Source organism: Myxine glutinosa, chromosome 4, assembly GCF_964187855.1.
Source record: "Myxine glutinosa chromosome 4, kmMyxGlut1.1, whole genome shotgun sequence".
Taxonomy (NCBI): Eukaryota; Metazoa; Chordata; class Myxini; order Myxiniformes; family Myxinidae; genus Myxine; species Myxine glutinosa.
In genome coordinates, this window is record NC_136264.1 from 206,907,736 (window position 1) to 206,935,692 (window position 27,957).

Sequence of the window (27,957 nt, forward strand, 5' to 3'; positions counted from 1 at the left end):
AGTGTAGGGGAATCAGGGAGGAACGTAGTGAATGGCAGCCATTGGTTTAACAATATTGTATCCTACACTGTAGGTAACAATTGTATCCTACACTGTAACAATTGTATCCTACACAATTGTATCCTACACAATTGTATCCTACACTGTATAAATTGTATCCTACACAATTGTATCCTACACAATTGTATCCTACACAATTGTATCCTACACTGTATAAATTGTATCCTACACAATTGTATCCTACACAATTGTATCCTACACTGTATAAATTGTATCCTACACAATTGTATCCTACACAATTGTATCCTACACAATTGTATCCTACACTGTATAAATTGTATCCTACACAATTGTATCCTACACAATTGTATCCTACACTGTATAAATTGTATCCTACACAATTGTATCCTACACAATGTTGTATCCTACACATTTCATTCATTCATTCATATACTGTGGGAAACATTGACACACACTTGGTGATGTTGACTAGATGTTCATTGCTTATGACCCATTGCAAGGTGTGCTGTGGCCTGGCATAAGGTGTGTTGTACAATACCAATGTTGACATCCATGGAAGCTGAAGGGCAGTGCCAGGGTGATGATGAGAGCAGTGAGAAGGAGAAATGCCAGGATGCCGACTCCTATCAGACCCATCCTTTCATGTTGCCCTGTGGTTTGAGATGAAAAGAATAAAAAATGAGAAATTTATTACATGTCCATTGGTTATGTATTTGTTAAGTAATGGTTTAGGTTGTTAGAAAGAGGATAGGTACTTACTGAGTAGACAGGTGCCGGTGGAGGGGTCACAACGGACATCCCCACAATAACATACACCTTCACAGCCGACCCCCCAGCGTTCAGGGGGGCACGTCTCGTTACAGCTGGTGTTGTGGGTTAAGAGTCATGTATAAATAAATACGAAATTAAATCAATGTTTTTAAATTGTTTTTTAGTACACAAAAGCACATGGGCTAACCTTGTGCCCCAATATCCAGAGAGGCAGTGGCAACCTCCGGTAAGAAGGTCGCACGTCCCATTGTGGCAGGGTGGGCATACAGTGGCACAGCCTTCACCCCAACGCCCGGTCGGGCAGGCTAGTTCACACCTAGAGGGATAGAGATTCCTTGTATTAATTTGCAATTGGTCACCAGATATCACATGAATATAATTTTTTATTCCGGACCATAGGCATCAAAAACCTGCACATACAGTGCATTCAGAAAGTATTCAGACCCCTTCACTTTTTTCACATTTTGTTATGTTGCAACCTTATGCTGAAATCGTTTAAATTCATTTTTTCCCTCATCAATCTACACTCAATACCCCATAATGACAAAGAGAAAACAGGATTTTAGAAAGTTTTGCAAATTTATTAAAAAGAAAAAAACTGAAATATCACATTGACATACAGTGGGGAGAACAAGTATTTGATACACTGCCGATTTTGCAGGTTTTCCCACTTACAAAGCACGTAAAGGTCTGTAATTTTTATCATAGGTACACTTCAACTGTGGAAGACGGAATCTAAAACAAAAATCCTGAAAATCACATTGTATGATTTTTAAGTAATTAATGTGCATTTTATTGCATGAAATAAGTATTTGATCACCTACCAACCAGTAAGAATTCCGGCTCTCACAGACCTGTTAGTTTTTTCTTTAAGAAGCCCTCCCATTCTCCACTCATTACCTGTATTAACTGCACCTGTTTGAACTCGTTATCTGCATAAAAGACGTCTCTAGACCGTCTCCGACCACAAAGACCGCAAAGACCGACCGCAAAGCCGTCTCCAGACCTGTCCACACTCAATCAATCAGACTCCAACCTCTCCACAATGGGCAAGACCAGAGAGCTGTCTAAGGACATCAGGGACAAATTTGTAGACTTGCACAAGGCTCGGATGGGCTACAGGACAATAGGCAAGCAGCTTGGTGAGAAGGCAACAACTGTTGGCGCAATTATTAGAAAATGGAAGAAGTTCAAGATGACAGTCAATCTCCCTCGGTCTGGGGCTCCATGCAAGATCTCACCTCGTGGAGCCTCAATGATCATGAGAAAGGTGAGGGATCAGCCCAGAACTACACGGCAGGACCTGGTCAATGACCTGAAGAGAGCTGGGACCACAGTATCAAAGAAAACCATAAGTAACACACTACGCTGTCATGGATTAAAATCCTGCAGCGCACGCAAGGTCCCTCTGCTCAGGCCAGCGCATGTCCAGGCCCGTCTGAAGTTTGCCAATGACCATCTGGATGATCCAGAGGAGGAATGGGAGAAGGTCATGTGGTCTGATGAGACCAAAATAGAGCTTTTTGGTTTAAACTCCACTCGCCGTGTTTGGAGGAAGAAGAAGGATGAGTACAACCCCAAGAACACCATCCCAACCGTGAAGCATGGAGGTGGAAACATCATTCTTTGGGGATGCTTTTCTGCAAAGGGGACAGGACGACTGCACCGTATTGAGGGGAGGATGGATGGGGCCATGTATCGCGAGATATTGGCCAACAATCTCCTTCCCTCAATAAGAGCATTGAAGATGGGGCGTGGCTGGGTCTTCCAGCATGACAACGACCCGAAACACACAGCCAGGGCAACTAAGGAGTGGCTCCGTACGAAGCATCTCAAGGTCCTGGAGTGGCCTAGCCAGTCTCCAGACCTGAACCCAATAGAAAATCTTTGGAGGGAGCTGAAAGTCTGTGTTGCGCAGCGACAGCCCCGAAACCTGAAGGATCTGGTGAAGATCTGTATGGAGGAGTGGGCCAAAATCCCTGCTGCAGTGTGTGCAAACCTGGTTAAGAACTACAGGAAACGTCTGATCTCTGTAATTGCAAACAAAGGTTTCTGTACCAAATATTAAGTTCTGTATTTCTGATGTATCAAATACTTATTTCATGCAATAAAATGCAAATTAATTACTTAAAAATCATACAATGTGATTTTCAGGATTTTTGTTTTAGATTCCGTCTTCCACAGTTGAAGTGTACCTATGATAAAAATTACAGACCTTGACGTGCTTTGTAAGTGGGAAAACCTGCAAAATCGGCAGTGTATCAAATACTTGTTCTCCCCACTGTAAGTATTCAGACCCTTTGCTATGACACTTGAAATTTAGCTCAGGTGCCTCCCATATCTCTAGATCATCTTTGAGATGTTTCTACACCTTGATTGGAGTCCACCTGTGGTAAATTCAATTTATTGGACATGATTTGGAAAGGCACACACCTGTCTATATAAGGTCTCACAGCTGACAATGCATACAACATGCATTTTAAAGGCCATTTTCCCTGATAGAGCGGGGGTTAGCCTTGCGGTCCCCATGACAATCTTCTCCATTTTGCCCTATTTTCTGCATCTCTCCTTGTTAACCCCCTTGCCCGCATTTCTTCTTCCACCATCTTTAGCCAAGTCTTTCTCGGTCTTCCCCGTCTTCTACTTCCTTCTACATTCATTTCCATCACTCTTCTCAACCAGTCACTTTCATCCTTCCTCAACACATGACCAAACCATCTCAACCTGTTCCTCTTCACAGCATCAATCACAGGCTCTATTCCCATCATCTTTCGCAATTCATCATTTGTCTTCCTCTCTCTTAACGATACTCCGCACATCCGTCGAACCATTCGCATTTCCACCCTTTCCAACCTTCGTTGCTGCTCTACGTTCATTACCCATGTCTCGCTCCCATAAATCATAACACTTTTCACACATGCAGCATACACCTTTCCCTTCAGCTTCAACGACACTCCCCTCATCATCAGCACGCCACTCAATTCCCGAAACTTCTTCCATGCACATCTCACTCGAGCAACCGTTGCCGAGTCTGATCCACCTTCTCCATTCAGCATGTCTCCGAGGTAGCAAAATGTTTTCACACCTTCCAGCTTCACGCCGTCTCCAAGATCCAACTCAACATTTCCTCCATCTGCAGCTCCCTCTGTGCACACCTTACATTTGAATGTAGCTGCCACACTGGTTAATGACCCTCTCAGACCACTACATTTTTGATGAACCCACTCAGCACACATTGTACACTGAATGGAGTTCACTCCGACACCCTTCCTACACACAGCACAGGGCCACTTCCCAGTTCTTTCCACCTCACCACATGCTTTCCCACATGCCATCACCTTCGTCTTTCCGATATTCACCTTCAGACCTTTTGTCTCCATACATTCCTTCCACGTGTTCATCTTTTCCTTCAGTCCATCCATACTTTCCGCAATCAACACCAGATCATCTGCATACAACAACTCCCACGGTAAACCCTCCTTTACGTTCTGAGCCAGCACCTCCATCACAGCTACAAATAGTAGTGGACTTAGTACCGACCCCTGATGCACTCCCACCTTCACCTCAAACTCACCACTGTTCCCGGCCTTCGTCCTTACAGCTGTGCGTGCTCTTTTGTACATTGCCATCACTACTCTGATCAACCATTCCTCCACTCCTAACTTCCTCAATGCCCATGTCAATACTTTGCGTGGAACCCGATCGAATGCTTTCTCCAGATCAACAAACCCAAGAAACAACTTCTTCCTCTTCTCCATGTACTTCTCCTGCAACTGCCTCACAATGAAAAGCGCGTCTGTCGTTCCTCTTCCTGGCATAAATCCAAACTGCATTTCGTCGATCTTCACTTTCTTCCTTATCCTCCTCTCCAACACCCTTTCCAATACCTTCATTCCATGCTCCAATAACTTTATCGCTCGGTACGAGCCACACTCCAGAGGGTCACCTTTCCCCTTGTATAGAGGGACGAGGGTACTCAGTTCCCAATACACTGGAATGCGGCCTTCTTTCACCACCAGATTACAGATCTCTGTCATTCTCTTCACACCCCAACTTCCTGCTGCCTTCAACATATCTCCCACAACTCCCGTCGGCCCTCCCGCTTTTCTACCCTTCATTGCTTTTATCGCTTCCTCAACTTCCTTCTCAGTTATCTTCTCTACCGGTCCTAAAACTGGGTTACTCTTTATGTTGCCATCCCATTCATTCTCTGCATTCAACAGCATTTCCATATATCTTTTCCATCTTCCTTTAATTCCATCTGGGTCCACAACGATTTGTGCCACTTCATCCTTCAAGCAGCTCACCCCCATCACATCACACCTCTCTTTCGCTATCTGCTTTGCAATCCTGAATACTGCTTTCTGACCCTCTTCCGAATCCAAGCGTTCTCCGAACATTTTCCTACATGCCTCCTGCGCCTTTGCTACCTCTTTCTTTGCAGCCTTCCTAGGTGCCTTATAACTTTCATGCTCTGCTGTTTCTGCTCCCGTACCCTTCGCCTTCTGCCAGTCCCTGAACTTCTTCCTCTTCTCGTCAATCCTCTTTCCAACTTCATCATCCCACCACCATGTTTCCGAGTGCCTCGGTGGTCCTTTTGTCCATCCACATACCTCACCAAAGGCTCCCAACAGACTAGCTTTCATTGACATCCAACCACTTTCAAGCTCAACCACATCATCCTCGACCCTACTCAGCCTCTCTTTTAATGCCTCCCTTACTGTCACCTCTTCCAACCTCCACACCTTCATTCTCGGTTGGTACTTCACCTGCCGAGCTCTCCTCGCACCTTTCACCCTTACGTCGCAGACAACCAAGTGGTGCTGTGAAACAGCCTCCTCCCCCGGGATCACCTTTGTGTCTCGGAGGTGCCCCCTATCTCGCCTATGCACCATCAGGTAGTCAACGGTTGTCGTCGACCCACCTGACGTGTATGTAACAAGCTTATTATCCTCTTTCTGGAACTGAGTATTACAAATCAACAAATCAGCTCCATCAGCAAACTCCAAAATCCTTTCACCTTCTCCATTTCTTACACCATATCCGTAACCCCCATGAACTCCGTCAGAACCATCCATACTCCTTCCCACATGTCCATTTAGGTCTCCTCCTACCACAACAACTTCCTCATCTTTCACGTTTTCCATCAGCTTGTCTATCGCACACCAGAACTTGTCCTTCTCTTCATCACTCCGACCAACCTGCGGAGCATATCCCGAGATGACGTTCACCAAGAGCTTTCCAATCATCATTTTCACCATCATCAACCTATCACTCACTCTAGTCACACTCACCACACTGTCTACAAACTCCTCAGAAAACAGGACACCAACACCATTCACACCCTCCAGGCACCCTTGCCACACAAACTTGTATTTCTGTCCCTGCCTACCCTTCACCATTCTCACACCACTTCCCCTTCCATCTCGTCTCTTGCACACAACATATGTCCACTCTTCTTCTGACCAATACTTCCACCACTTCTCCTGATCTCCCTGTCATTGTCCCTACATTCCATGTCCCAAACCTCAGAAACCGATCTCCACTTCGGGCTGTACCCTGCCCACATGTAGTTGTAATTGTCATGGTTCTCTTTTTGATGCAATGTTCTTTATGGCCGGATGCCCTTCCTGACGCCAACCCTCTTAGTCGCCTCCTACGACACGCAGGGATACGGCGTGCCTATTCTTATCCAGGGTACACACTGGGAAACATGGAAATCCTGGGGGGGGGGGGGGGGGGGGGATCACCGCTGCGGTTTAAACATATTTAAATAAATATTTAAACAAAACCATGAAAACAATCTGGGAAAAGTCTCCAAGTGAGAACGTGGATTTGAGAAAGCAGGAGCAGAGGTGAAAGAACAAACGAGATATAGGGGGCGGGGTACAAGTCGAGACGAGGAGGCCGCACGAGACACCAGGCCGCACGAGGCGCGGACAAAGAAACGACTAATTACACACAAATTTGCAACAACTACAAAACCAAAACCAAATAGAAACACACAATAACACATACACAACAAAATACGCAGCGGAAATTTGACAAAGAAACGAACGGGAAAACACTCAAACTTTGATGCCGTGGAGAGATCAAAGCAAGCCCCGTCGCTCGAGGGACCGGAAGCGGCATCCGCTATGCAATGCATATCAGAGCAAAAACCAAGTGGCCTCATAATTCTTAAATGGAAGAAGTTTGGAACAACCAGGACTCTTCCTCGAGCTGGCCGCCCGGCCAAACTGAGCAATCGGGGGAGAAGGGCCTTGGTAAGAGAGGTAAACAAGAACCCGATGGTCACTCTGGCTAAGCGCCAGAGATCCTGTGTGGAGATGGGAGAACCTTCCAGAAGGACAACCATCACTGCAACACGACACCGATCTGGGCTTTATGGCAGAGTAGCCAGATGGAAGCCAAACAGTTCAATCTTGGTTTCATCAGACCACAGAATCTTGTTTCTCACAGTCTGAGAGTCCTTTAGGTGCTTTTTCGCAAACTCCAAGCGGGCTTTCATGTGTCTTTCACTGAGGAGAGGCTTCCGTCTGGCCATTCTGCCATAAAGCCCAGATCGGTGGAGTGTTGCAGTGATGGTTGTCCTTCTGGAAGTTTCTCCCATCTCCAAACAGGATCATTGGAGCTCAGCCAGAGTGACCATCGGGTTCTTGGTCACCTCTCTTACCAAGGCCCTTCTCCCCCGATTGCTCAGTTTGTCCGGGCGGCCAGCTCTAGGAAGAGTCCTGGTTGTTCCAAAGTTCTTCCATTTAAGAATTATGGACGCCACTGTGCTCTTGGGAACCTTCAATGCAGCAGAAATTTTTTTGTAGGCTTCCCCAGATCTGTGCCTCGACACAATCCTGTCTCTGAGCTCTGCAGGTAGTTCCTTCGACCTCATGGCTTGGTTTTTGCTCTGATTTGCATTGTCAGTTGTGAGACCTTATATAGACAGGTGTGTGCCTTTCCAAATCATGTCCAATAAATTGAATTTACCACAGGTGGACTCCAATCAAGGTGTAGAAACATCTCAAAGATGATCAAGAGAAATGGGAGGCACCTGAGCTAAATTTCAATTGTCATAGCAAAGGGTCTGAATACTTATGTCAATGTGATATTTCAGTTTTTTCTTTTTAATAAATTTGCAAAACTTTCTAAAATCCTGTTTTCTCTTTGTCATTATGGGGTATTGAGTGTAGATTGATGAGGGAAAAAATGAATTTAAACGATTTCAGCAGAAGGCTGCAACATAACAAAATGTGAAAAAAGTGAAGGGGTCTGAATACTTTCTGAATGCACTGTATTGCATCAGATGTGGTGATAAATGTGATTTGTGGTTCAGATGCCATGTGTATTTTTGCCATCTACATCCCTTCCAGTTAAGAATACCGAAAGGGTACGGACGACTTCCTGGTAAACCGAATTACGCATTCAATCAACCTGTCAAGGAAGCGGAGCTGTAATGTTAGAGCTGTTGAGCTTGGAGCCACATGAAATGTCAAAGCTATTGTGCTGCCATTTTGATGTATTTGGTGTCCATTCTGACATTCATGTAAAAGTATCTGTTGTCTTCTAATGTCCCTACCATGCATGTAATTATTTCTGCACAAGCCCTTTCATGATGCTTAATGCTGTTAAAACATTAGATCATTACTGTTCACAGCCCATGTGGACTAGATAACCAGTGAAACATCCCCAAAGAAGGTACAGCATGCTCCAAGAAGCAGCACCCCTGCTGCCACTAAATCAGACGGGCAGTTTTAATTGGATTCAAGTCTGTTAGGAGACAGGGGGAATCAGGACCAACAACACTCAAAACATGCACACTCAAAACATGCACACTCAACTCTCCTGCCAACACCACTCAACTCTCCTGCCAACACCACTCAACTCTCCTGCCAACACCACTCAACTCTCCTGCCAACACCACTCAACTCTCCTGCCAACACCACTCAACTCTCCTGCCAACACCACTCAACTCTCCTGCCAACACCACTCAACTCTACTGCCAACACCACTCAACTCTCCTGCCAACACCACTCAACTCTCCTGCCAACACCACTCAACTCTCCTGCCAACATCACTCAACTCTCCTGCCAACATCACTCAACTCTCCTGCCAACACCACTCAACTCTCCTGCCAATACCACTCAACTCTCCTGCCAACACTGCTCAAAGGCATGCACACTCAACTCTCCTGCCAACACCACTCAACTCTCCTGCCAACACCACTCAACTCTCCTGCCAACACCACTCAACTCTCCTGCCAACACCACTAAACTCTCCTGCCAACACCACTCAACTCTCCTGCCAACACGACTCAACTCTACTGCCAACATCACTCAACTCTCCTGCCAACACCACTCAACTCTCCTCCCAACACCACTCAACTCTCCTCCCAACACCACTCAACTCTCCTGCCAACACCACTCAACTCTCCTGCCAACACCACTCAACTCTCCTGCCAACATTGCTCAAAGGCATGCACACTCAACTCTCCTGCCAACACCACTCAACTCTCCTGCCAACACAGCTCAAAGGCATGCACACTCAACTCTTCTGCCAACACCACTCAACTCTCCTGCCAACACAGCTCAAAGGCATGCACACTCAACTCTCCTGCCAACATCACTCAACTCTCCTGCCAACACCACTCGACTCTCCTGCCAACATCACTCAAAGGCATGCACACTCAACTCTTCTGCCAACACCACTCAAAGATACGCACACTCACTTCTCCTGCCAACACCACTCAAAGGCACACACACTCAAATCTCCTGCCAACACCGCTCAAAGATACGCACACTCAATTCTCCTGCAAACACTGGTCAAACGCACTCACACTCAAATCTCCTGCCAACACCGCTCAAGGATACGCACACTCAATTATCTTACCAACAGTAGTCAAATGCACGCACACTCACTCAACTCTCCTGCTAACACCGCTCGAAGATACGCACACTCAATTATCTTACCAACAGTAGTCAAATGCACGCAAACTCACTCAACTCTCCTGCCAACACCGCTCGAAGATACACACACTCGACTCTCCTGCTAACACCGCTCGAAGATACGCACACTCAATTCTCCTGCTAACACCGCTCGAAGATACACACACTCGACTCTCCTGCTAACACCGCTCGAAGATACGCACACTCAATTCTCCTGCTAACACTGGTCAGATGCACGCACACTCACTCAAATATCCTGCCAACCAGAAGGTTACCACACCCAGTAGTGTTGGTCTCCCATGAGTTGGTAGTCAGGTTTGGGGTTGCCCCAGGCAAATATGATATGGTATGTACCCTTATGTACTTCCAGGCAGTTTAAGTTAACTTTTGAATTACTGTAAGTTAGGCTATTGGGGTTCATGCACTGCAGTAAGGTAACTAAAAAGTTCTAATTACAGTAGTCTGCAGAGAATTACTCAAGTAGAGGGATGCTGTTTTTGCCTGGGAGAGCTTCCAGAATTATCTTCAAAGATGGGATTGGGCGCAGTACTACGTCACTCATACTACTCACTTTACTGCTTTTACTTTCAAGAGGAATTCTAAATTCCAATGTTTTGCGGACTGCGTTCTCTCATTTAAGTAGTTGCGCATTCCTCTGCCAGGCTGAACAGTTTATCTTTTGTATATCCCACTGATAGGACAGATCGGGATTCGGACCTGAACCAAAATCTAATCGGCTTGTTCTTGTCGTCCAACAAACTCGTCTACCAAGTTTGTCATAACCCATCCCCAACTTTTTGAAACATCATGCTGTATATCGATTTTAGTCCCATCTCTCAATGGTGAAGAATCACTTTAAAAATTCTAGAATCCGCATCCAAATCCGGATCTTCACCAAAATCGAATAAAGTCCTCCTCGTCACATACCCAACCAAACCCACCAAATCTCATCCAAATCCGGATCTTCACCAAAATCGAATAAAGTCCTCCTTATCACACACCCAACCAAACCCACCAAATCTCATCCAAATCCGGATCTTCACCAAAATCGAATAAAGTCCTCCTTATCACACACCCAACCAAACCCACCAAATCTCATCCAAATCCGGATCTTCACCAAAATCGAATAAAGTCCTCCTTATCACACACCCAACCAAACCCACCAAATCTCATCCAAATCCGGATCTTCACCAAAATCGAATAAAGTCCTCCTCGTCACATACCCAACCAAACCCACCAAATCTCATCCAAATCCGGATCTTCACCAAAATCGAATAAAGTCCTCCTTATCACACACCCAACCAAACCCACCAAATCTCATCCAAATCCGGATCTTCACCAAAATCGAATAAAGTCCTCCTTGTCACACACCCAACCAAACCCACCAAATCTCATCCTAATCCCTCCACAAACTTTTTGAAATATCCTGCATACAAAAAGACAGCGGTGTAAAACAATCTCCGTCCATCACAGATGGCGGAGGCAACAAATAATGTAATAATAACAGCAAAAAAAAAATGAAAGAAAGAAAATACAATATACTAGAAAGCATCTGAAAATGCAAAGCCTGTCCTAGTTTGTTTGTATTCAGTCGTCATCTTCTTCTTCTTCCGTAAAATAACAAAAACAGTTAAAAAAAATACAAAATAAAATTTCAGCCTTGACCTTTGACCTTTTGATAAAAATATAAATCGGCTTCGAGCTTTTGATTGTTGAACCAATTCAATGACCCAATATGCAAGTTCTTTAAATTTCAGGTCAATCGGGTGTAAATGGGTCAACCTTGACCTTTGACCTTTTGATCTAAAAAAAAAGCAATTGGCTTCGAGCTTTTGATTGTTGAACCAATTCAGTGACCCAATATGCAAATACTTTAAATTTCAGGTCAATCGGGTGTAAATTGGTCAATCTTGACCTTTGACCTTTTGATCTAAAAAAACAATCGGCTTCAAGCTTTTGTTCGTTGAACCAATTCAGTGACCCAATATGCAAATTCTTTAAATTTCAGATCAATCGGGTGTGAATTGGTCAACCTTGACCTTTGACCTTTTGATCTAAAAAAAGCAATCGGCTTCGAGCTTTTGATTGTTGAACCAATTCAGTGACCCAATATGCAAATTCTTTAAATTTCAGGTCAATCTGGTGTGAATTGGTCAACCTTGGCCTTTGACCTTTTGATCTAAAAAAAAAAGCAATCGGCTTGTAAATTTTGATTTGTGAACCAATTCAGTGACCCAATATGCAAATTCTTTACATTTCAGGTCAATCGGGTGTAAATTGGTCAACCTTGACCTTTGACCTTTTGATATAAAAAAAGCAATCGGCTTCGAGCTTTTGATTGTTGAAACAATTCAGTGACCCAATATGCAAATTATTTAAATTTCAGGTCAATCGGGTGTAAATTGGTCAATCTTGACCTTTGACCTTTTGATCTAAAAAAAACGATCGGCTTCGAGCTTTTCATTGTTGAACAAATTCAGTGACCCAATATGCAAATTCTTTACATTTCAGGTCAATCGGATGAAAATTGACGATGCGATACTGACTTTTGACCTTTTGACCAAATTGTTAATTTGCCTTCTCCACATTAGCATAATCTATTTTGGTGAAAATTTGATGACATTAGCTCAAATGGTCAAAGAAGGTATGGCCTGGACACACATACACACATACACACACACACACACACACACACACACACACACACACACACACACACACACACACACACACACACACACAACGGGCTAACAAGAAAGAGCGATCAGAGATTGCAGACACTCGCCAGGACGTGTTTGTGTGGTGTATTTTGTCCTGTGTTTTTTAGCTGCTGTGTTTGTGTGGTTTATTGACGACGTAGATTTATGTTCAATCCAATATGGCTGCCGAACTACATGACCGATTACGTCATCAATTTAATTATCCCATACAATTTTTGTTCAGATCATGCTCTAGTCTAGAAATTTCAAATGATCAGATCAAGCGTTATACTCGTTTACGACGTCATAATGAAGGCACCGATGACATCATCATGGATATATAATCTTGTTCCCCATGGGGAGTACTTGACAGAGCCATGTTTCCATTTTTTTCCCATGGAGCCGTTTGAGATATAGAGGTGTAACGTTTTTCGGTTTTTTCAAAGATGGCGCCAATACCACTTAACCAATGACGTCATAATTATCATTTAAAATTCTACAAGAAGAGGCGCTCCGATGGTGAAAATGTTGTGTCAATCAGACCAATGGTTGCAGAGAAAAGCATACTCATGTGGTGTGCGGACAGACAAACAAACTGACCCTGTCCTTTGGTGAGGGTAATGATGTCGTAGGGTACTTGCAGGCGTGTGGCTGGCACACACACACACACACACACACACACACACACACACACACACACACACACACACACACACACACACACACACACACACATTTTTCGGCCGAACCACGTGACCTGTGACGTCATAATTATCATGGCCTGGAGGTACGCGTACTCACATCTAAGCTGTCTAGCCTGCGTTTGAATCCCGACCCAGCTATAAACTGTCATTCTGGTGTTTCACAGGCAGGGGATTCATCAACGTGTGTGTCGTCCTTCGGATGGGAGTTAAACAGGAATCCAGTCTGCTGGTATATCAGTTGGTGGACGTTAAAAATCCCACGGTGTCTTTCGCAAAGAGAATGTGAGCTGTCGCCGGCACCCTGAACAATTTACTAATTCCTGCCCTAACTACTGCTGGGAAGGCAATGGCAAACCACCCAGTATAACCCTTGCCACCAAACTGCATTGGCATTTCCGATGCTCCGTAACAGCGTTTGCTGCATCAGAATCAGGACACCAAGTGCAAGATAGAAGCCATCGCTGTTATGCAGAGGAAGCCATTGGTGAAGCCCAAGTTTGTTAATCTGAAATATTAAAATTGAACACACAAAACATGACGTTGAGAAAAGGAGACGAAACAATTGGTGAAAAGCAAGTTGCACACTCCAAGCATTCCTCGCACTGACCTCCCCCTTTCCTGTTCCCCAAAACTGCATCCTCAACGAGTTTCCGTTACATCTGGAAAGCATTTTATCCTCTCAATGTTCTTGGAACATGAGAGGGGTGGGGAAGAGTGAGGGTCAAAGAGTGGGGGTGTGATGGGGGGCAAAGTGCAGAGAGAAGAAAGGATCCCATCAGAGCATTACCGAGAATCACGACCCAAAAGGAGTAAGTATCGAGTGCAGCGTTTACGTGCGATTATCACAAGTTTACTTTTGACACCAGTCTTAAGACATCTCCATCTGTAAATTGAGAAAAAAAATTGTACAAAAAAAAAGTAAAATGATCAAAACATTGTGAGCCGAACACACGTACTGAATCATAATGTCCGAATAATAGGCACTTCATCCTGGATATGAAAGCACACAGTAAAGCAAAGCAGGTGTAAAGTTGCTCAAAAATCTAATACTCTGCCTCCTGAACCAAGAGGCCCGGTCAGACCAAGAGCTGATATTTCTGCCTTCATGGCTCCATTGGCGAAACAAAACGTTTACATAATACTTACGCAAGGCCCTTCATCGACTTGTCAAAACAAACCCCCGAAACGTTTTGTATTATGGAATTGGCTACTGTATCATATTGTACAAACCATTTAAAAAAAAAACATTTTACAAAATTAAAACAAGAAAAAGAGCAATCTGAGATTGCAACCCCTCGCCAAGATGCATTTTGAGTGGTTTTTAAGGCTTTTGTGTTAAAACAAATCTGGCGGCCGAACCACGTGACCGATGACGTCATTTTTTTTTCTAAACTAATTTATTCCTAGATTATGCTCAATAAATTTCATCTTGATCGGATGAAGTTTTGTACTTGTCGAATTATGATGTCATAATGGAGGCACCTATGACATCATCATTAGCATATTTTATTCCCCATTGAGTTCTTTACAATGAGCCATGTATCAATTTTTTCTATTCAGCGCTTTCCAAGATATAGAGGTGCAAAGTTTTTCGATTTTTCCAAGACTGCGGCCGAACCATGTGACCTATGACGTCATCATTATCATAAAAAAAAAATTTATACAGGGGGAGTTGAACCTATGGTGAAAATTTCCTGTCAATCGGACCAATGGTTGCAGAGAAAATCATATTTATTCAATGCGGACAAACAAACAGACAAACAGACTAGAAATTGGTCAAAGACCGAGGACTTGCCGGAATGTACTTCTTTTTGTTTGATTTGCCAACCACTCCCCGCCATCACGGCACTATTCTATTCAGCACTTTCGGAGATATAGAGGTGCAACGTTTTTCGGTTTTTCCAAGATGGCGGCCGAATCACGTGACCGATAACGTCATCATATTTATTTTTTTCTCCACCAGTTTATGCCAACATGGTGCTCAAGAAATTGCATCTTGATTATATGAAGTTTTGTACTTGTCGAATTATGACGTCATAATGGAGGCCTTGGGCCTAGAGAGATAAAAATTGGGCACAGTCTATTCCAGGGCAAGGCAAATATGTGTGTAAAGTATGGTGATGCTATGTGCAACGATGTAGACGTAGTACTGCGCACAAACAGACAGACAGACAGACAGACAGACAAACCAACCAACCAACATACTTGCCGGATTTTTTTTTCCGGCAAGCAACAAACAAACTGACTCAAATGCAATACCCTCTCCTCTGGCGAGGGTAATAAATAATTAAAAATTAATTAAAAATTAATTAAAGTAATAAATTAAATAATTATTTAATTAAAAAATAAATAAATAAATTAAAATAAATGAATAAAATAAATAAATTAAAATAAAGAAGTAAATTAAATAATAATAAAAAATTAACAAATTAATTAAAAATTAATTAAAAATTAAAAATAAAACCCATTTTACAAAAAATAAATATTAATCTCGTGTCTGGTTTTCATAACATCCCTCCTTTTCTAACAACTCGAACGGCATTCGGAAGATAGAGTTCGTAGTCTCCCCTCGCACGCTCATTCTGAACAAAAACAGCATCGTTAACTGAACACGCTGGGATTATGGCGCATATACCTGTATCATCCATGCACCTTGTTACATCACATACATTGCCATTATCCGTAGCATTATTGATTTGTTTATATGATTACAGTATTAGGATATTTAACGACCATTTTTGTGCACATCAAAAACTGTGCAATTAACACTAAATTGTGTTAATGAGGAAGAATATGAACTATATTCCCCATGGCGACTCGATCAAAGGTATGAATTTCGCATTGTCCATTTTTTTTCTTTTTTTTTTTCTATGTTGAAGGTTCCAGTCTTGTAGTCCTCAGCTATGTAGTCCTCATCGAGGCCAGGCCTTAAATAAAAGAGCTGCATTGATAGTAAAGTGTAGAAAGAGAGAATAGTCTGAGTTTTTAAGGAAGTAAAAAAAATCTGCTTTTTGAAAAGGGGAAGGTCGGTAAGTGTTTGGAAAGACATGGGAAGTTAAAGAGTTCCAGAGTTTGGTAGTTGTGGGGAAGAAAAACAAAATAACGGCCCACCCTTGAGTTGCCAATGGCCACACAGTAATCATGAGATGTTGTGGCTTGTCGAGTATTGCTTGGTCTCGCTAATGGCGGAGGTGCACAAGCAGCGAGTTCTTGGGAGCAGAAACCGAAGTAATATCTGTAGAAAAGAGAAAGAGAGCCAACTTTGGGCCATAATTCGAGCGGGTCGAGTTTTAAGGTCAAATTGGGAGAGTTGATCAGTCGGATTACTTTGGATTCAATTCTGTCCAGTACGTATGTGGAGCTAGAACCGCCCCAGATGTGAGAGCAGTACTCTATACACGGACGAATTTAAATAAATTGTTGAGAGGAGAAGAATCTTCGACATCTGAACAGGACTCATAGTTTCTTCAAAGCAGACATAGCTATTTGTGTAATGTGTGGAGTCCAGGATAAATTTGAAGTTAGGGTAATACCTAGTAGGTTTATTGTATCACATGGTGTAACTGTGGAGCTTTCAAAGGAGATTGGAGAGTTGAGAGGAGTTTTAGAGAGAGAGATGGGAAGAAATTGAGATTTATAAGCATGAAACTTCACCTTCTGGTTTATATTTACATTTGCCCCGCTGGGAAATCTTGTCCAAATCTGAATTTAAAGAGGCGGCTGTGATCAAATGAGATGTAGGTCGAATGAGGGAATATGGGGCAGATGGGAAAAAAACATGGCGGAATGTAATGTCTAGTGATCAGCATGCGAGTGCATTTGGTTATTTGTAGAAGAAAGAAGGTCATTGATAAAAAGAAGGAAGAGTTTTGGAGACAGGACAGAGCCCTGAGGGACACCGCCGTTGATAGTAAAAGAGGGAGATGTTGAGCCATCAACAATTACAGAGATAGAGCGGTCGGGGAGAAAGCTCGATGTGAGAGAGCAGAGTGAAGTAGGGAAAGCCGAAAGAGGGAAGTTTGCACATCAGACTCCGATGCCAAACTCTGTCAAAGGCTTTTGAGATATCAAGGCCTACAACATATTCCCCAAAGTCTCTCTGAGAAGAAACCCAGATATTTGTAATCAATGTAAGAAAGGATATCACCGGTAGATCTTGCCTTGCGAAAGCCATATTGATGGTCAGATAGAAGACTGTGGGATTCAAGATGCTTGAGGAAATGGTTATTGAAAAGACATTCAAAGACTTTGGAAACAGCAGAGGTCAGAGCAATAGGACGGTAGTTGGAAGGGTTTGAATGATCACCCTTCTTTAAAATAGGCTCTAAAAAAAAAAAAAAAATGTTCTGTAATATGAAAACAAGACCGAAACTCCAACAGTGGCGTAGCCGGACTTGTTTGATACTTTAGTTGAAGAGGATCGTGTGACCTGGCTGTGGAGATACCAGATAGCAAATAATGTAAGTATTAAATTATTTTGAAGTACTCGAAGTCTCTAAGTTATCTGTCACCATGGAAGTGAACAGATTGCATTGAGACACCATATGGTTTATTCTACATGTTGATCAGTTAGTCAACACTATCAAAGTGACCTCAGCACAATCCCGACATACACCACTGTGTGTGTTACGGAGTGAGGTGTTTTACGGCGGCCGGAGTGAAAATCCAGCCACCAACCTCCTTGAGAGAGGACCCAGTGAGTTGGTACTCATTTTGCCGACCTCGGAAGGATGACCAGGCTGAGTCAACCCCACCTGGTATTCATTCAACAGCTGAACGGGATTCGAACCCAGACCCGTAGGATCCCAAGCCCTCCACCCTAACAGTTAAACCAACACCAGGCTTCGGGTGGTTGGAGGCAGTTAGAAGAAATGCTTCAATGTTTGAAGAGCCCTTCATCAAAGTTTTAGCAATATACGAGTATGATCTGGGGGGCATGGGGTCATGCTGCACGCCCCACCCCCACCTTGTCATATATCATCACCCTGTTGTCATAATTTCAGTTCCCCCCAATCATCAAGTGTGAATATTTGCCCCAACCAGATGTATGACGTAATATATGAACGTTCCCTAAAGGGTGTTGAAAGAAACATAACTGGCAAAGCCAAATGGCGCATTACATTCTACCTTTCAGGAGCGTAATTGTGGCGATAAAACTCACCCAACATGTAGGATATACATACATACATACGTATACATACATACATACGGAGAGACAAACGCTGTAAACACAGGAACCAAACATCGACGCCGTAAAAAATCGTTTGTTTAATCACGAATCTGCCAGTTATAAAAGCCTCTTTGCGAGGCAGAAGAAGAGGAAGAGGCGCTAAATTATGGTTTATTCACACAGCAGTTTGAACGGAAACATTTATTATTCTACGACAGTAGAAACCCAAAAGAAGGACACGGAACGAGCATACTGTGGCGGACACGAAAGCTCACTGGCGTGATGGTAAAGCGCGGCGTTACGCGCGCTGCTTGCGAGCAAGGAGGAAGCGGACAAGCGGTAACTTATAAGCGTCTTTATTTCAGGAGCTCACTGTAACACTGGCGCGCTCCGCCGCTCCGGGCTGCGCGCCCGGTGTATATCATGAGGCCACGCCTACCCCTCGGGCGTGGCCACCGCCCACTTGGTGCGCGGAATGATGTCACCACGCCAGTGGGCTTTTGTGTCCGCCACACGCGCCCCCCCAGAATTCCCGCGCACCTGGAGGGCCAGTTTGCGGGGCAGACGAATGACCCGGCCGAAGCGCCCCCTGGCGATCGGCGGCGTCCGGGGTGCAGAGATGCCAGGTGGGATGCCCCTGGCTGCCCCTGGGATGGGTGCAGGACCGGGGGGCGGCGTGGCGGCGGGGCTGGGCGGTGCCGGGGGTCCGCCCGCAGGGGGGCGGCCCCGACGTGGGGGTCGGGCCACTGGCGGTGGATGGTCCACGTCGAGGTGGGCCGGCTTGAGGCGGTCTACCTAAACGCGGTCAGGAGTACCGCCGATGTCCAGGGTGAAGTGCTTCGCCCCGGTCTCCAGCACGCGGAAAGGCCCGTCGTACGGGGGCCGCAGTGGTGTCCGGTGGGCATCGTGGCGGACGAAGACGTACTCCGCCGTGCGAAGCTCCGGGGCGACGTGCGTCGGTGGGTGCCCGTGGCATGCCGTTGGCACCGGGGCGAACCTCTGGGCGGTCTCTTGCAGAGCGGAGCGCTGCTGTGCCGCGGACCATGGTGCCGTGGAGTCGGGGAGGAACTCGCCCGGCACCCGCAGCGGTTGCCCGAAGACCAACTCCGCCGCGGATGCGCGCAAGTCCTCCTTGGGCGCCGTCCGGAGGCCCAGCAGGACCCAGGGGAGCCTGTCGACCCAGCCGCCGTCGCGGAGGGTGGCCCGGAGCGCGGCCTTCAATGAGCGGTGAAATCGCTCACACAGGCCGTTAGCCTGGGGGTGGTAGGCCGTGGTTCGGTGCAGCCGGACCCCGAGCCCCTGCGCGACCGCCCCCCAGAGCTCCGAGGTGAACTGGGGGCCGCGGTCGGACGAGATGTCTGAGGGGGCGCCGAACCGGGCGACCCAGGTGGCGATGAAAGCCTGCGCGACATCGGCCGCCGTTGTCGACGCCAAGGGAACGGCCTCCGGCCACCGGGTGGTGCGGTCCACCATGGTGAGGACGTAGGTGAAACCCTGCGAGGGGGGCAGAGGTCCCACCAGGTCCACGTGGACGTGGTCAAACCGGCGTTCCGGCACCGTGAACGGGGCCAACGGGGCCTGGGTGTGCCGGTGCACCTTGGCGCGCTGGCACGCGAGGCACGTCCTGCCCCAGCCGCGGACGGCCTTCCGGAGGCCATGCCAGACGAACTTGTCGGCGATCAGCCTTTGGGAGGCCCTCGCGCCCGGGTGGGACAGGCCGTGGATGGCGTCAAACACCTGGCGCTGCCAGCCCGCGGGCACGATGGGGCGAGGACGCCCGAGGGAGACGTCGCACAAGAGGGCCGCGCCCGCGCCGTCGAACGCCACCTCGGTGACGCGGAGGCCCGTGACGGCGGTCCGCAAGGCCTGGACGTCGGGGTCAGTGGCCTGGTCCGCTGCCATCCGAGCATAGTCGATGCCGAGGTGGACTGCGTGGGCGACGGCCCGGGAAAGGCAATCCGCCACCGGGTTGACCTTCCCCGCGACGTGCTGGATGTCCGTCGTGTACTCGGACACGGCCGAGAGGTGACGCTGCTGCCGGGCCGACCACGGCTCGGTGACCTTGCCCATCGCGAAGATCAGCGGCTTGTGGTCAACGAAGGCAGTGAACGCACGGCCCTCGAGCAGATGGCGGAAGTGCCTGACCGCCAAGTGAAGCCCGAGCAACTCGCGGTCGAAGGTACTGTAACGGCGTTCGGGCGGGCGAAGCTGCCAGCTAAAGAACGCCAGCGGTTGCCAAGCTCCACGCACCCATTGCTCGTGCACCGCGCCCACCGCGTAGTCCGAGGCATCGGTGGTGAGGGCGATCGGTGCATCGGGCGCCGGGTGCGCGAGCATGGTGGCGTTAGCCAAGGCGAGCTTCGCGCCCGTGAACGCCGTGTCCATCTGCTCGGTCCAGGTAACGTCGCCTTTGCCCGGCTTACCTGGGAGAGCTTCGTGCAGGGGGCGCAGGAGCTGGGCGATACGGGGCAGGAACCGATGGTAAAAGTTCACCATGCCCAGGAACTCCTGCAGCCCTCTGATCGTGCGGGGGCGCGGAAACCCCTTCACCGCCTCCACCTTGGCCGGCAGGGGGACGGCTCCGTGCCTGGTGACATGGTGCCCCAGAAAATCGATTATGGTGGCGCCGAACCGGCACTTTGCGGGGTTCACAATCAGGCCATGCTGGCCCAGGCGTTCGAAGAGCGTGCGGAGGTGGCGTAGGTGCTCTTCGCGGGACGCGCTGGCGACGAGGATATCGTCCAGGTAGACGTAGACAAAATCCAAGTCACGCAGGACGCTGTCCTTCAGTCGCTGGAACGCCTGAGCCGCATTCTTCAGACCGAAGGGCATGCGCAGGAACTCGAAGAGTCCGAATGGCGTGATGACCGCCATCTTCGGGACGTCTTCCGGCCTGACGGGGACCTGATGGTAGCCGCGTATGAGGTCCACCTTCGAGAAGAAGGACATGCCCGCCAAACGGGCGGAAAAGTCCTGAATGTGGGGGACGGGGTAGCGGTCGGGAGTCGTGGCGTCATTGAGATGGCGATAGTCCCCGCACGGTCGCCATCCCCCGCCGGGCTTCGGCACGATGTGCAGCGGCGACGCCCAAGCGCTCTCTGAGCGCCGAACGATGCCGAGTCTCTCCAGCGTAGCGAACCCCGCTTTTGCCACCGCCAGCTTCGTCGGCTCGAGGCGGCGTGCCCGGGCGTAGACCGGTGGCCCGACGGTGGGGATGTGATGGGCCACCCCGTGCTTGACGGCCCCCGCCGAGAAGGTGGGCCGCGTGAGGGCCGGGAAGCCGGCGAGGAGGCGGGTGAATGCGTCCGCTGCCGGAAGCGTACAGACCAACGTGGCCAGATCCGAACCGTTCGGCAAGCCGCTTGGCAAGCCGCTCGTTGAGCTGGGCAACGCACAAGCGAGCGAGCTGAACGTCTCGGCCTGGACAAGACGTCTGTGCTTGACGTCGACCAGGAGCCCATTAGCGCACAGGAAGTCCGCGCCAAGCAGTGCCATGGGCACGTCGGCGGTGACGAACATCCATCGGAAAACCTGCCCTCCGAACCGCAGAGAGAGGCAGCGTTTTCCGTACGTACGGATGGGCGTCCCGTTCGCGGCAAGCAGCGCGGGGCCCCCACCCGCGGCATGCTTGTCTGACGTGCCGGCGGGAACGACACTCACCTGCGCTCCCGTGTCGCACAGGTAACGGCGCCCGGAGAAGGTGTCCGTTATGAACAGCAGGCTGCTCGAACGGCCGGCGCTCATCGCCACTATTGAGCGCCGGCCTAGGCATTTCCCGACCTGTTGAAGGAGCATGGCGGATGACACTGCCGAGCTTCGTGGCCGAACTTGGCGTGGAACCAGCACCAGGTGGTGGAGCTGGAGGAGCGCGGCAGGCTCCGCCAGGCCGGTGGAGTTGGCGGGTTTCCCCGCGGTGACGGTTTTCGCCGCGGCGGTGGGCGGGGCGTGGCGGCGGTCACGAGGTGCGTATCAGCATGCTGCGTATGCTGTATAAGCTGATGCTGTGGATCAGCAGCATCAGCAGCAGCATCAGCAGCATCAGCCACGAGGGCCGTGACGGCCACGCCGACTCTCGCCCGCGTGTCCGAAGCGGCGAAGTACTTGTCCGCCTCGGCTGCCAATGCTCGGGGTTCCGTTAGCCCGGTCCCGGCCAACGCGAGGCGAACCTGCGCTGGAAGTTGGCGACGGAAAAGCGCCCGGAATAGAGAACCGGGGGCTTCGTCGCCCAACAGTGACAGCATATGGTCCATTCGGACCGACGGGCGCGTGTCACCGAGCTCGGGGAGATCCAGGAGGCGGTCGGCCCGTGCGTCGTCCGTGAGGCCGAACGTGGCTAGGAGTAGCCGCTTGAGTGCCTCGTACTTGTGGCCGTCCGGTGGGTGGCGAAGGACGGACACAACTCGAGCGGCCGTGCCGGGCCCGAGGGAGGCGACGACGTGGCAATAGCGCGTGTCATCGCCGGTGAGGCGCCGAAGCTGAAATTGGGCTTCGGCCTGGACGAACCAGACTTCGGCCTGAGCCTCCCAAAATTCGGGAAGTTTGATGAAGTTGGCCATGGCAATGGCATCGCGTGTGGAAGGATCGCTCCGGCAGATCCAACGTCGAGGGGGTCACCAGTAAAGCGCGGCGTTACGCGCGCTGCTTGCGAGCAAGGAGGAAGCGGACAAGCGGTAACTTATAAACGTCTTTATTTCAGGAGCTCACTAACACTGGCGCGCTCCGGGCTGCGCACACGGTGTATATCATGAGGCCACGCCTACCCCTCGGGCGTGGCCACCGCCCACTTAGTGCGCGGAATGATGTCACCACGCCAGTGGGCTTTTGTGTCCGCCACAATGGCATCATTCCGCGCACCAAATGGGCAGCGGCCACACCCGAGGGGTAGGCGTGGCCTCGGGATATACACCGGGCGCGCAGCCCGAAGCGCTCCAGTGCTACAGTGGAGCTCTTGTAATAAAGACTCTTTCAACTTACCGCGTTGTCCGCTTCCTCCTTGCTAACAAGTAGCGCGCATAGCACCGCGCTTCATTGGTGACCCTCCGACATTCTGGTCAGCCGTCGCTGACCACCCGAACCCGCCACAGCAATGGCAACCAACGCGGTCACAATCAAACTCCCCGAGTTCTGGGAGGCTCAATCTGAAGTTTGGTTCCTGCAGGCAAAAGCCCAGTTCCGACTTCGAGGCATCACGGTGGACGAGACCATGTACTGCCACGTGGTCGCCTCCCTCGGGCCGGGCACGGCCGCCCGCGTCATGTCGGTCCTGAGGAACCCACCGGCCGACGGCAGGTACGAGGCGATCAAGCGTCTCATCCTCGCCACGTTCGGCCTCACGGTGGACGCACGGGCCGACCGCCTCCTGGACCTCCCCGAGCTCGGTGACACGTGACTGTCGGTCCGCATGGACCATATGCTGTCGCTGATGGGCAACGAAACCCCGAACGCTCTATTCCGGGCGTTATTTCGACGCCAGCTGCCGGCACGAGTACGCCTCGCGTTGGCCGGTTCCGCGACGACGGAACCCCGAGCTCTCGCTGCCGAGGCCGACAAGTTCTTCACGGCTTTGGACACGCAGGCGAGTTTTGGCATGGCCGTCGCGCATCCCGAGGCTGATGCACACCTCGTGGCTGATGCTGATGCACACCTCGCGGCCGCCGCCACGCCCCGCCCACCACCGCCGCTGCTGCGGAGAAAACCGCGGCCTCCGCCGCCTCCGCCGCCAACCTGGTGTTTTTTCCACGCCCAGTTCGGCCACAAGGCTCGGCAATGTCGCCCGCCGTGCTCATTCGGCAGGTCGGGAAACGCCCGGGCCGGCCCTCGGTAGTGGCACTGAGTGTCGGCCGTTCAAACAGCCTACTGTTCATCACGGACACCTTATCCGGGTGCCGTTACCTGTGCGACATGGGAGCGCAGGTGAGTGTCGTTCCCGCCGGTACGTCCAACAATCAGACCGCGGGCCGGGGCCCCGCGCTTCTTGCTGCCAATGGTACGTCCATTCGCACATACGGAAAACGCTGCCTTTCTCTGCGGTTCGGAGGGCAGGTTTTCCGGTGGTCATTCGTCACTGCCGACGTGCCTATGGCACTGCTTGGCGCGGACTTCCTCTGTGCCAATGGCCTGTTGGTGGACGTAAAGCACAGAAGGCTTGTCCAGGCCGAGACGTTCAGCTCGCTCGCTGGCGCGTTGCCCGCATCGTTGAGCAGCTCCCGGAGCGGCTCATCGAGCGGCTTGCTGAGCAGTTCGGTTCCGGCCAGGTTGGTCTGTACGCTTCCGGCAGCGGACGCATTCACCCGCCTCCTCGCCGGCTTCCCGGCCCTCATGCGGCCCACCTTCTCGGCGGGGGCCGTCAAGCACGGGGTGGAACACCACATCCCCACCGCCGGGCCACCGGTCTACGCCCGGGCACGCCGCCTCGAGCCGACGAAGCTCGCGGTAGCTAAAGCGGAGTTCGCTACGCTGGAGCGGCTCGGCATCGTGCAGTGCTCCGAGAGTGCTTGGGCGTCGCCGCTCCACATCGTGCCAAAGCCCGGCGGGGGATGGCGACCGTGCGGGGACTACCGGCGCCTCAACGACGCCACCACCCCCGACCGCTACCCCGTCCCCCACATTCAGGACTTCTCCGCCCGGTTGGCGGGCATGTCCTTCTTTTCAAAGGTGGACCTCATACGCGGCTACCATCAGGTCCCCATCAGGCCGGAGGACATCCCGAAGACGGCGGTCATCACGCCATTCGGACTTTTCGAATTTCTTCGGATGCCCTTCGGTTTGAAGAATGCGGCTCAGGCGTTCCAGCGACTAATGGACAGCGTCTTGCGCGACTTGGATTTTCTGTACGTCTACCTGGACGACATCCTCGTCGCCAGCGCGTCCCGCGAAGAGCACCTTCACCATCTCCGCATGCTTTTCGAACGCCTGGGCCAGCATGGCCTCATCGTGAACCCCGCCAAGTGCCGGTTCGGCGTCGCCGACATCGACTTTTTGGGGCACCGCGTCACCAGGCACGGGGCCGTCCCCCTACCGGCCAAGGTGGAGGCGGTGAAGGGGTTTCCGCGCCCCCGCACGATCAAGGGGATCCAGGAGTTCCTGGGCATGGTACACTTTTACCATCGGTTCCTGCCCCGCATCGCCCAGCTCCTGCGCCCCTTGCACGAGGCCCTCCGAGGGAAGCCGGGCAAAGGTGACGTTACCTGGACCGAGCAGATGGACGCGGCGTTCGCGGGCGCGAAGCTTGCCTTGGCTAACGCCACCATGCTCGCGCACCCGGCGCCCAATGCACCGATCGCCCTCACCACCGACGCCTCGGACTACGCGGTGGGCGCGGTGCACGAGCAATGGGTGCGTGGTGCCTGGCAACCGCTGGCGTTCTTCAGCCGGCAGCTTCACCCGCCCGAACGCCGTTATAGTACCTTCGACCGCGAGTGGCTCGGGCTTCACCTGGTGGGCAGGCACTTCCGCCATCTGTTCGAGGGCCGTGCGTTCACAGCCTTCATCGACCACAAGCCACTGGTCTTCGCGATGGGCAAGGTCGCCGAGCCGTGGTCGGCCGGCAGCAGCGTCACCTCTCGGCCGTGTCCGAATATACGACGGACATCCGGCATGTCGCGGGGAAGGACAACCCGGTGGCGGATTGCCTTTCCCGGTCCGTCGCCCACGCAGTCCACCTTGGCATCAACTATGCCCGGATGGTGGCGGACCAGGCCGCCGACCCTGGCGTCCAGGCCTTGCGGACCGCCGTCACGGGCCTCCGCATCACCGAGGTGCCGTTCGACGGCACGGGCACGGCCCTCTTGTGCGACGTCTCCCTCGGGCGGCCTCGCCCCATCGTGCCCGCGGGCTGGCAGCGCCAGGTTTTTGACGCCATCCACGGCCTGTCCCACCCGGGAACGAAGGCCTCCCAGAGGTTGGTCGCCGACAAGTTTGTCTGGCATGGCCTCCGGAAGGCCGTCCGCGGCTGGACCAGGACGTGCCTCGCGTGCCAGCGCGCGAAGGTGCACCAACACACCCAGGCCCCATTGGCCCCGTTTACGGTGCCGGAACGTAGGATCGACCATGTTCACGTGGACCTGGTGGAACCTCTGCCCCCCTCGCGGGGTTTCACCCATGTCCTCACCATGGTGGACTGCACCACCCGGTGGCCGGAGGCCGTGCCTTTGGCGGCGATAACGGCGGCGGACGTCGCGCAGGCGTTCATCGCCACCTGGGTCGCCCGGTTCGGCGCCCGCTCGGACATCTCGTCCGACCGCGGCCCCCAGTTCACCTCGGAGCTCTGGGGGGCGGTCGCGTGGGGGCTTGGGGTCCAGCTGCACCGAACCACGGCCTACCACCCCCAGGCCAACGGCCTGTGCGAGCAGTTCCACCGCTCGTTGAAGGCCGCGCTCCGGGCCACCCTCCGCGACAGCGGCTGGGTCGACAGGTTCCCCTGGGTCCTGCTGGGCCTCCGGACGGCGCCCAAGGACGACCTGCACGCATCCGTGGTGGAGTTGGTCTTCGGACAACCGCTGCGGGTGCCGGGCGAGTTCCTCCCCGACCCCACGGCACCATGGTCCACGGCGCAGGAGCGCTCCGCGCTGCAGGAGACCGCCCGGAGGTTCGCCCCGGTGCCGACGGCGCACCACGGGCACCCACCTACGCACGTCGCCCCGGAGCTTCGCACCGCGGAGTACGTCTTCGTCCGGCACGACGCCCACCGGACACCACTGCGGCCCCCGTACGACGGCCCTTTCCGCGTGCTGGAGACCAGGGTGAAACATTTCACCTTGGACATCGGCGGTACTCCCGACCGCGTCTCAGTGGATCGCGTCAAGCCGGCCCACCTCGACGTGGACCACCCACCGCCGGTGGCTCGGCCCCCACGTCGAGGCCGCCCCCCTGCGGGTGGACCCCTGGCACCGCCCAGCCCCGCCGGCACGCCGCCCCCCAGTCCGGCACCCATCCCGGGTACAGCCGGAGGCATCCCAGCTGGCATCCCTGCACCCCGGACGCCGCCAGTCGCCAGAGGGCGCTTCAGCCGGGTCATCCGTTTGCTCCGCAAACTGGCCCTCCAGGTGCGCGGGAATTCTGGGGGGGCGCGTGTGGCGGACACGAAAGCTCACTGGCGTGATGGCATCATTCCGCGCACCAAGTGGGGTGCGGCCACGCCCGAGGGGTAGGCGTGGTCTCGGGATATACACCGGGCGCGCAGCCCAGAGCGCTCCAGTGCTACAGTGGAGCTCTTGTAATAAAGACTCTTTCAACTTACCGCGTTGTCCGCTTCCTCCTTGCTAACAAGTAGCGCGCATAGCACCATGCTTCAATGCAATATTATACATACAGTAGTGATATTTTGCGAAGCAAAATAAAAATATAGGGGCAATACACCTGGTGCTCACCTGGTAGAATATACAGTATACTGCACTGACTAAAGGTATTTTAAGCCAATTTCAATGGTTGCGAGAAGACAGGGCAGCAGGTCGAATCATACTAACACAATCATACGATTTTAAACAAAAGAAAACAAAAAAATACTTATTTTGGGGGGCAACCGCCCCTCCTCCCCCCAACCCCGTATACCTCCTAAGACCCCAATTTTTCGAATGCCTTGAACAATCTTTGGTACATCACGGGTGGTAAAGGTTGTGGTCAAGTTTCATCGAAATATCGTGTGTAGTTTCTGA

At 51.0% G+C, this 27,957-nt stretch overlaps 1 protein-coding gene across 2 annotated transcripts in view; it reads right to left on the reverse strand.

The window, feature by feature from the left end:
• LOC137425665 (scavenger receptor class F member 2) overlaps positions 1 to 27,957 on the reverse strand; it is an 81,070-nt gene that overhangs the window by 8,263 nt on the left and 44,850 nt on the right. For both annotated transcript variants that reach the window (XM_068114309.2, XM_068114310.2), the window contains exons 7-9: positions 980 to 1,108; positions 781 to 884; positions 560 to 671 (exon numbers count right to left, since the gene is read on the reverse strand). In XM_068114309.2, the coding sequence (XP_067970410.2) occupies positions 560 to 671; positions 781 to 884; positions 980 to 1,108 (345 nt within the window). The remainder of the gene's footprint in view (positions 1 to 559; positions 672 to 780; positions 885 to 979; positions 1,109 to 27,957) is intronic.